Here is a 10,441-nt window from a genome sequence, read left to right on the forward strand (position 1 = left end):
CTGCCACATCCAGTTTGGCTACCTCTAGTACACCATTTGTTAGTAATTCAACCATCGCCAGTTCTTCATTGGCGGCTCACAGTTTAACTAATTCCAAAGTTTCATCTGCCACATCAAGCTTGGCTACTTCCGAAGTCTCATCTGCCACATCCAGTTTGGCTACTTCCGATGTCTCATCTGCCACATCTAGTTTGGCTACTTCCGAAGTTTCATCTGCCACATCCAGTTTGGCTACCTCTAGTACACCATTTGTTAGTAATTCAACCATCGCCAGTTCTTCATTGGCGGCTCCCAGTTTAACTAATTCCAAAGTTTCATCTGCCACATCAAGCTTGGCTACTTCCGAAGTCTCATCTGCCACATCCAGTTTGGTTACCTCTAGTACACCATTTGTTAGTAATTCAACCATCGCCAGTTCTTCATTGGCGGCTCACAGTTTAACTATTTCCGAAGTTTCATCTGCCACATCCAGTTTGGCTACTTCCGAAGTTTCATCTGCCACATCCATTTTGGCTACCTCTAGTGTGCAACCTGTTAATAATTCGACCGTCTCCAGCTCTTCATTGGCAGCTTTCAGTTTAAGCACATCTACCGTACCATCGACTGTGTCTGCGGATGCTACGTACTTTTCTAATTCCACTACATCTGCTGTTTCTACATCTGGTTTCAAATTCACTCAATCTACAAGCGTATCTGACGGTACAGTTGTTTCAAAAACAGATAAACAGATCACAACCCTAACCTCAACAGCTAGTTGCAGCGATGTTAGTGCCTACTCCAATTTCACTGAAACAGCAATTGTAAGCAAGGAGACTACTATTGAGGCAACCGTTACTAGCTGTTCAGGTGGTTGCACCAAAAGTAGAAACTCAACCACCTTTACCACTGTAACAGACATATCTGCTTCTACCACAACTACCTGCCCAGAAAAAGAAGCAACATCGATTACTAACGGCGATAAATCAACGTCTGCTACTGATGCTAACACGAGTAGCATTTCGATATCTGCTTCTACTGAAATATCTAGAGCCTCCACCACTTATCAAGGGACTTCAGTGATTGTACCAGAATCTGAAATCGCAAAAGCTTCATCAACTTTTAAAGTAAGAAATACCTCATCAGCTACCGAATTGACCAAAACTTCACCAACAACTGAAGTTGCAGAAAGCACGTCAACCAAAGCGTCAACTAAAGTTGCAGAACGTACGTCAACCAAAGTGTCAACTAAAGTTGCAGAAAGTACGTCAACCAAAGTGTCAACTAAAGTTGCAGAAAGTACGCCAACCAAAGCGTCAACTAAAGTTGCAGAAAACATTTCAACGAATGTGACCAAGACTTCACCAATTAAGGCTACAGAGGAGACACCAACCACCAAAGCAACAAAGAAAGCATCAACCACCAAAACCACAAATACTTCAACTGAGACTCCGATCGGAAAAGGCGAAACTACTCTCCAAACAATAGTGGTTTCAAGTAAAAAGCCCACATCAACATCTCAACATTCTTCATCCACAAAAAAGGTAATTGCGTCCAGCGGAAAACCGGTCACATCCACTCATAAAACATCCTCAACCAAGAAAACAGTTTCCTCTACTATCAACACTATTGCAACTTCAAGGAAAAATGCGGCCGCCTCATTGGATATTAACATGAAAGCTTTTGCTATTGGTGCTATTGCTTTATTAGCTTAGTAGTATATGGTTTGTTCGATACCCTTGTCAATTGTATAAATACGTTATCCCTTCTCACCTTAAGGGTGCTTTGAGAAGAGAAAATAAAAAAACCAAAAAAAAAGTTGTATAAATTGTTAATTCTCAAATAAAATTTTGTAACTGTATAAAAAATTTCGTTCTTGATATACTTATACCAATCAGAATATTACCCCTGTCTACTGATCCGTAACATTTTACGGTAATCTAACAAAACTAAATTCCTGATCTTCCATAAAAAACGTGTCATAAAAACAAGAAATTTTAGTTTTGAAATTCCTTATCGTAGTTGACTAAAGTAAACCTATATCTTACGTCACCTTTTTCCATCCTTTCAAGGGCTTCATGAACACCGGCTTCACCAACCGGTAAAGTTTCCACCCAAATTTTGACATTGTTTTCGGAAACTAACTCCAATAGCTGCTTCAATTCTTTAATTGAACCTAAAGCACTGTAGGAAATGGAAACTGCCTTCAAACCGTATGGCTTCAACGTCAACACTTCGTGTTGTTCTGGTATCGAGATCGAGACGATTCTACCGCCGACCTTCATGGCCTTTGGCATAACATCGAAATCAATACCGGTCAAAGACGAAGCGCACACAACGATCAAGTCGAAGGTGTCGAAGTATTTTTCGCCCCAGTTTTCTTCTTCTAAAGTAGCAATATAGTGGTCGGCGCCCATTTTCATCGCATCTTCTCTTTTCTTGGAGGAACGAGAAATCACATATGTTTCTGCACCCATGGCTTTGGCAATCAAAGTACCCATACTGCCAATACCACCAAAGCCAACTATACCAACTTTTTTACCTGGACCACAACCGTTCCGGACCAAGGGAGAGTATGCGGTCAACCCACCACACAGCAGTGGAGCAGCTAGATGAGATGGGATATTTTCTGGAATAGGCACCACAAAATGTTCGTGAACTCTAACGTAATCAGCATAACCACCTTGGGACACATATCCGTCTTCGTAGGGTTGACCATATGTAGTAACGAATTTGGTACAGTATGGCTCATTATCACTCTTACAACGATCACACTCCAAGCACGAAAAGACTTGCGCACCCACTCCGACACGCTGGCCAACTTGCAGGCCGCTGTTAGACTTGGACCCTAGTTTTACGACTGTACCAACAATCTCATGGCCGACGACGAGGGGCATCTTCTTATTACCCCAATTCCCAGCTGCGCAATGGATATCACTGCCACAGACACCGCATGCTTCGATCTTGATGTCGACGTCGTGGTCATAGAACGGCTTGGGGTCGTACTTTATCTTCTTTGGATTTTTCCAATCTTCATGTGATTGGATCGCGATCCCTTCAAATTTCTCAGGATACGACATGATTAAACCTATTTTACTGCTGAATCTCCTGTCTAGAGATGAATATGAGAGCGGGACTGAAGGAGAGGCGAGCTGAGTTGGCTTAATTTATACAAATGTTCTCGAGGAAATCTCACCTCTAGAACTCTTTGTCAATGTTCTTTTTTCTCGCCTTTCTTTTTCCCCTATATTGCCGTTTCTTTTCAAGATATGGTAGCTGATAGTGGGTCCTTCACGTCATAGACGGCGATATACAGGGCGGGCATTTTTAGTCAGCAAAGAGCCCTTGTGCCAATAACAGCGTTGTGTCGCCACATATCATCGATCTACGGAAAACCAGGAAGCATGGCTAGTTGCTCATAACAACAACAACAATATGTACGAAATTTATTATCCTGAATGTATTTGTCTCTTATGTATAAAAGTAAGAAGTTTTTGACCTCCAGAGAAAAAGAAAATATAAAAAAGAAAAAATGTATATAGCTCAAATAAAGGACTTTTAGGGTTGATTAATACCTCCATGTAAAGATTCCCGAATCTTTTATTATTATCAATCAATCCGCACATGAGTGAATTACTTCTCGATTTTCTTTTGGCCAAGTAATAGCTCTATAAAGCTATTTTTCTAAGGCCAAAACTTCGGGGAAACGCTTTTGGACGTATGCTAGAAGGATGTGTCTACGAGCGTACAAAGCAGTCACTTCTACTCTTCTTTGACGATCCGCCCAGTTATGTGCTTGCAATAAAACAAGCAAAAAGAACTCTTCAATAATCATTGTTGGCGTGTTGGCGATTAACTGACCGGTTGTACTCCAACGAAGACCAGAGGAAATGCAAATCAACATAATGATAATCAAAATAGATACAAGTACACTCCATTGGTCTGAACAGATCTTATTAATAAAGTGAGAAATTTTGTAACTGAGAGTGTCTCTTTCCTCATGTGCTTTAGCAGTAAACTCTTCAGGACATTCGAGTCCCAGTTCTTGGAACAATTCAAGATCCTCTCTTACCACTTCAGCGTAGTTTTGTTCCTCGTGTGTAATAATTCTGAAATAAACCTCTCTTAGAATGAACCCGTCCAAAAACCCAACCAAACCTGTGTATGTACCAATAATCAACCACCAGTTATCATTCCACTTTAGTGGCGCACCAATACCAATCCAAACAGCAAACACAACAACACCGATCACAACACCAACACCAGTACCAATGATATCAGCGTACCAGTCAATCATTTTCCTCCCAGTCGATCTTTTTTCAGACTTAACCGTGATGATTGCATGAGGAGTTTCAAAATCATTGAAGTGTTTTCTTATGTGATAGTCAATTTTTTCATCCATGTCAAAGATACCAATTAAGAATTTCCCAATGAAATCATCGTGTCTGGCTCTCAAATTCTGTAAGAAAGTACTACAGATCAAAATGGAAACTGCAACGGCAGTGTTGATATACATTTGCCATGTGTCACTGAATTTTTTCAATCTTGGATTGCTACCACTAGTTTCTCCAGTATAAGGCGGTGTATTACCTGCATCTTTTGGAATAGCACCGCAACCGATCCAAACAAAAATACCAATCCAAAATATTAGCATTGCTGAGACAGAGCCCATACACTTACTTGCCAGATTGGATAAGCGGTCGTACCAATTTTCCACCGGCAACTCTCCAGCAACTACAGATGGATCTATATAATTCTCTAAAGAATCGACCTCATTAGCTTGAACTGCACACTCTTCTTTTTTACCCTCATTTGGAGAACTTCTGGTTAAATAGTTTTTGAAGGATGCTAATCTGGACCTTAGTCTACCGCAAATTAAGATTTGCTCGTGTGTGCTCATTAATTGCTGTCTCATTAATAGAGTGTCCCAAACATAACTTTGAATGGATTGACCATCCTGCATAACGACTTGCCAATTGAAAGGTGCGCCGTAAACAATACCAATTACTATCCAAATTATCACGATAATCCAAATGATGATAAATACAACTTGTGAACCAGCCACTCGCACTAAAAAGTCTAAGGATTTATCAGTRAAACCTTTGCGCAGCCCAGTAAAACCTCTACTGGTAAAAATTGCTCCGTTCGCAGTTAGATCCACTTTACATAACTCTTCATCGGTACTCTCGTCACTATTGCTGATAACTCTGACCATAGCATCATTCTGGTAATCTTTCGAATCGCCGAATTCGTCGTCATTCTGAACATGACCAACTATAGGTGCTCTGTGGCTAACGTCAGGTCTAGCGCCTGGATTTCCTAGAAACTTTGCGATCCTTCCCATAGTTTGGTTAACGAGTGTATAATAGTGGGCTCCTTACTGAGGGGGTTCTTAATCTTTCTTTTGCCCTACATATATGTGTCTGAAGAGAAAAGAGCTCATCCAACCTTATGTAATGTTTGAAATAAACAAGTATATTTATACAAACATCTATTACTGAAATGTACTAAATCAAGATGGCAGCAGGCGCTAAACCAAGGGGTGCACTTCGAGAAGCACACTCGAAGCATACTGAAGACCAGTAGTGCCCTAACGTTTTTTTTCTCTTTGGTTTTTCCTGTTTTTTTTTTTTTTCGTTTGAGAATTTGCTGCCTTCTAAAAAGGCTCAGGAAATGTGCTCATGACCCTACAAGCTTTTGGGATAACCCCTCGCAGATACACAAAAGGAAGCCAAAGTCAACGGCAAGAGTGCAGTTTTTTCGCACAGATATGTAAGCCCCCAGCTCTACATGAAGCTGCCAGATATTTTCCCAATAAATAGCCAAGGTCTACTAGTTTTATTCTTAATTCTTTCCTAAGCCCTATAACAATGGCCTTACTGTAACACCCTCAGGGTCTCCCAAAGAAAAATGACTACGCGCGCTTATAAATTTTTTCATTTAAAACAAAGGAAAAAACCCTTGCTGTATGAAACAGGCACGCGAAGACTTCCTTTCGTTATTTTAGCTGTAGCTACAAACTAGTCAAGTAGCATAAAACGGCTTCTATAGTAGCCCACTCGTAGGTAATAAAGGGTGTACACATGGCCATACGTCGACCCTCGTATCTGCAGTCTTTGGGAGCTATTGTTCATCAACAATACAATAGGCTGTCAGGTGAAGCTATATGTTGTTTGTACGGCCGCCTCGTGGGTTATAAAAGTGCACCCGGTTTTCAAACAATGCTCTACGCGGATAGGCGAAAAAACAAACAGGGGACAGTAACACTGGACATATCCAACCAAGGTGCGACATGATTCAATTCTCGGAGTGCGTTGGCATGGCCAGAACAGAACAGCACTGATATTTGCTCACATGCAAGGAAAGGCGTCTCTTTAGGATACTAGTAGTCATAGGTTGAGTTGTATGCGAATAAAAAGAAATTATAACAGAGAAAAACAGTTTTATTTAGCACACCTGCATTCCAATAATGGAACGATTGGACTGGCGCGAATGTAACAATGCAAGGCATTTCGTATAGAAGAAAAGAATTGGCTTCTGTGAAACACTCGTCTCATATGAAACTGCAATTTTTTTTTCTTGGATATTTATTGATAAGAAAGGGTCATATACGTACTCATCATAACGAGTATTTATTGGTGCTTTTCGAAACATCTTGAAGTCTATACTCATATGAAAGGTTTCCGTTCCGCTACTGGACACGTCGGAAGGGTGTTTTTCAACTAGCTCTGTAAAAGGACAGCTTCCGTAGTGATCAATTTTTGCTTCCCACATTTCAAGGTAATATAGCGGTGCCGTAGTAGGCGTACCGTTCACTGCCGTATTCCAGGCCTCAGGTTATTTATCTTCTTTTTGAGATGACAATAGGCCATATTTGCAGTCCTTTTAGGGTTAGTTACCTTATCAACTCCCACAGCACACTCAAGAAAATGTAAAAATCGCAAAGAGTTTAACCTGTGAAGAATCATCCAAAATCCCGTCACCTAACCTCTGATGATCGACACTAAGATATGCTGCAGCGTACAAAGCAGCAGTGCTATACAATCCTACTAGAATGTTTGTTTTTTTTGTTCAGCATGTAGATACTCGTAACAGAGCTCTAACAAAAAAGTGCTGAATATACCAATATCGGGGGGCTTCGTGACCATATAAGTCTCTATTAAAACAAGGGAAGGTAGTTTCCGCCAGAATAGATTTAGGCTAAAACTCTGGTAGAAACCAGAGACTGTAGATTTTGAAATGATGCCAAATAACAACAATTATCGCATTACGCTTTTTTCCATGTCACAATTTCTTCTACGAGATCGCAGAAAAAGTTGGAGTACTCTTAATTATTGACGTCCTCTACCAGACACTTTCAAATGAATAGCCATCGCCAGATGTTATACTCGATCTAAAACTGCACGATGAAGTCCACGGTACAATACTAGTCAAAGAATATGTAGATTTGAAAATGTTTCGTAAGAATTTCTTGCCAGACTGATATGCTAGCAACTTAGTGCAAAATATAGATTGAGTCGTATGATAGAGCACAGACGGAAAATTTAGCACCTTTCGTCGTTGGTATTGCATACCCCATAAAAACCGCTAGCCTTTTGGATATTTGGTTTAGGGAGGAAATACAGATTAGAAACGTAAAAAGCTCTATTTTTTGAAGGCTAATACACGGCGTATTTGACTTTCTGAAACATCTCCATGTGAGGAGAAATTCTTGAACTAGTGTACCTTCTACTGTATCCAGATTGGACAAGGCTAAATGTAAGATTGTTTTAGCCTATTTAACTTCGAGTAGGAAGGGCAGTGATGCGGGAAGTAATTGAATGGGAGGTCGGCTTATTGACTGGGAAGAAAAGGCAATAGTCAAACTTAGCGCGCGGATCGTAACTTGACTAAGTTCTAAAGAGTTTGCCAGGCTTGATGTCACCCTTTTAAATGATTGGCTGCAACAAGAGTTATGCCCTGAAATGTATCAGTGACGAAGGAATGGTTCAATTACACCAAGCGCTGACAATACGAGTTTCGCTGTCCAATTTGTACTATCAGAACAAAAAATAAGATAAAATAAAAAGGCTCACTTCCACAACTGTCATTGACAACAAGCGTGAGTTGTATTTGCGAAATATCCCGTCCAGAACTTAGTTACCCCAGATTCTAACATAATCAACTTACCAAGGGAATAGATAACTCCACGATTGCGCATGAGCTGAAGATCTGAGGATTCGAATACAATGAACGGGGAATTGAGAGTTTACAGCATTACCTCCCGAAAGTACTTTAAAAGGCCTGTCTTGCTGGGGCTGTCTTTTTGAAAGAAGGTTCGCATGACGAAAGCACGTGTTTGATGCAACAGAAATGGTCCTCATGTTATGGTTCAATACAGCCAGAGACTTTGGATACTAGTTTACACCTTGATACGCGCTGGGAAGCTGCCATAATTTAGCAACGTCAATTCTCTGGCTYGGGATAAGACCGGCCTGCTAAGGGGACCTGATAACCCTAAAAAGCTGCTGTGTGGGTAGGATTCACTATTCAGCGATTCAATTGTGAGGAATACTTATAGTTAGTACGTACACCTGCCGTTGAATTCGTATGGCTGCGCTGTGATTCAAATCATGAGAAGATAACGAGATCGTATCCTAAGAGCTCAATTCATGTATTCTTTTAACCGATGAATAAAGTGAAATGATTCAAGATATTATCTTTAGTATGCACTGTTAACAATATCCACGGTACGTTTAAGGCCTCAACGGCCGGTGACGAAAACTCTGGGTACATGGAAGCCCTGGTTTGAAGTCCTTCACAACAAGGTAACCAAGAAATGGAGTATTGAAGCTCCTCCTTTTTCGACGGTGATAGAATACCGTGGCTTACGCTTGGATTATACCAAATATTCGCGTACGAATGTTCACCAGGAAATCAGCGTATATGTCAATATACTATTCAAATAGTCGAGCTTTGTGACTACAAGCGAGGCCTGTCACAGAAATGATGAATTACCTGTGTGTGTTGTTGTCAATAGCAACCTGGTCTCTTCATATTCAGGTTAAAATAATATTTTTTGGCAGATTTTTTTTTCACTGGCACCAGAACTTGTAGTTTGATGAAACGGACTCAGCTTTCAACAGTTCTTTCCACATATCCCAGAATCTGCAATACTTAATGAGGCGTTTAAGATCGAAGTGTTTCCACGAAGTTGGTGGCCTTGTGGGATCTTTTGCTTCTTTCAACTAACCTGCGGCCTAACCTGATTCACAAGTTATTAGCCCGTATCTTATCCCATCCTACCAGGTAAGCTGCCTATGGGCAGGATAGACCCAAACCGTGCACCCTGTGGAATGTCGATTGAGCTGCGCTATTAGAGGGCAAATGTTTCGAGTCAGAGATTCCGACAACTTACACCATGCCTTGGACACTCAACGAGATGATCCGACGTCAGACAAATATCTCAAACGATTCCTTAGGATCCGTTCTCTGGTAAAGGGACAATACTTAGCTGTATCTAGAATTGATTTTGAGTTCATTCTGGGTACTGTGTTTGAGTTACAGTGTGACGAATCAACCAGCGATAGCACTAGACCGTCGAAAAGTCAAATCAACTCCGACTTGTCGCCTAGGAGAAAAGGTAATAAATCTTTATGAAATTCGATGAAGCAGACAGAACATCTAGAAATTCTTCCACGCGGCGTCCTCGCCCTATTACTCTCTATTGCACTACGAGCCCTCACAGGACAATTTACCGTTTGGTTTCTTGCGGATTATAGACGACTGAACAATCGTTGTTGTTTAGATTGAGAAGCATGACAAGTTCGCTTGGCTTCGTTTCTCCATATTTCTTCCATGGCTTTAAACAATGTTAAGAAAGGCATGAAATGCGTCTTTTGTGCTTTATAAAGATTATTAAAATTAATAAACTGTTGCGTTTTAGTATATAATAATGTTGGTTATTAAACCTGCTGCAGATGGCGCTAAGTGTACTTCTTGACAGCAGCAGAAATCTGTTGGATATCTTTTGGAGCGGTTCTACAACAACCCCCGATAATACGAGCACCGCTACCGATATACTGTTTAACCACTGTGTCCCAACTGTTTAGCTTATCACTATTTGGCAGCCATATTTTTTTTTCAGTAWCGTAAACTTCTCCACTGTTTGGATAAGCAAGCAAGGGCATATTAGGTAAAGCACGATGTAGGGACTCGAGGATACCAGGAGATTGATTGAAACTAACACAGTTGATTCCCAAAAGCAAGAAGTTAGGATTGATCTTGTCGCCCAGGTCTTTGATAACTTTTGCAACTCCTTCCATGGTGGTGCCATCTCTCAAGACACCGTGCTCGTGCACAGACAACCCAATATAGAAAGGTTTCGATAGGATGCTCTCATCCCAGTACAAAATGGCCTTCAGCTCATGAATGTTAGGAATTGTCTCGAACCCAAGCAAATCTAAGTTCTCGTTCTTGTTGAAGT

At 40.8% G+C, this 10,441-nt stretch overlaps 5 protein-coding genes across 5 annotated transcripts in view; 2 read left to right on the top strand and 3 right to left on the bottom strand.

The window, feature by feature from the left end:
- DI49_4405 (uncharacterized protein) overlaps positions 1 to 87 on the top strand; it is a gene marked incomplete at both ends in the record, with an annotated part of 1,599 nt that extends 1,512 nt beyond the window's left edge. Inside the window, one exon of the mRNA XM_018367431.1 lies at positions 1 to 87. This exon is cut by the window's left edge and continues 1,512 nt beyond it. Coding sequence (XP_018220365.1) covers positions 1 to 87 — 87 coding nt within the window.
- DI49_4406 (uncharacterized protein) lies at positions 1 to 1,691 on the top strand (the record flags this gene model as incomplete). The annotated part of the gene is made up of 1 exon (XM_018367432.1): positions 1 to 1,691. A coding segment is annotated over one exon (1,691 nt), but the record flags the coding sequence as incomplete, so codon positions are not given.
- A 282-nt stretch (positions 1,692 to 1,973) lies between these two features.
- ADH6 (NADP-dependent alcohol dehydrogenase) lies at positions 1,974 to 3,056 on the bottom strand (the record flags this gene model as incomplete). The annotated part of the gene is made up of 1 exon (XM_018367433.1): positions 1,974 to 3,056. One exon carries the CDS (start codon positions 3,054 to 3,056, stop codon positions 1,974 to 1,976), a length of 1,083 nt encoding a protein of 360 aa, XP_018220367.1.
- A 596-nt stretch (positions 3,057 to 3,652) lies between these two features.
- FET4 (Fet4p) lies at positions 3,653 to 5,320 on the bottom strand (the record flags this gene model as incomplete). Its single annotated transcript, XM_018367434.1, has 1 exon — positions 3,653 to 5,320. The coding sequence occupies one exon, from the start codon at positions 5,318 to 5,320 to the stop codon at positions 3,653 to 3,655; it is 1,668 nt and encodes a 555-aa protein (XP_018220368.1).
- A 4,621-nt stretch (positions 5,321 to 9,941) lies between these two features.
- DI49_4409 (uncharacterized protein) lies at positions 9,942 to 10,441 on the bottom strand (the record flags this gene model as incomplete). Its single annotated transcript, XM_018367435.1, has 1 exon — positions 9,942 to 10,441. A coding segment is annotated over one exon (500 nt), but the record flags the coding sequence as incomplete, so codon positions are not given.

Source organism: Saccharomyces eubayanus, chromosome XIII (genome assembly GCF_001298625.1).
Source record: "Saccharomyces eubayanus strain FM1318 chromosome XIII, whole genome shotgun sequence".
In the NCBI taxonomy this organism is placed as follows: Eukaryota; Fungi; Ascomycota; class Saccharomycetes; order Saccharomycetales; family Saccharomycetaceae; genus Saccharomyces; species Saccharomyces eubayanus.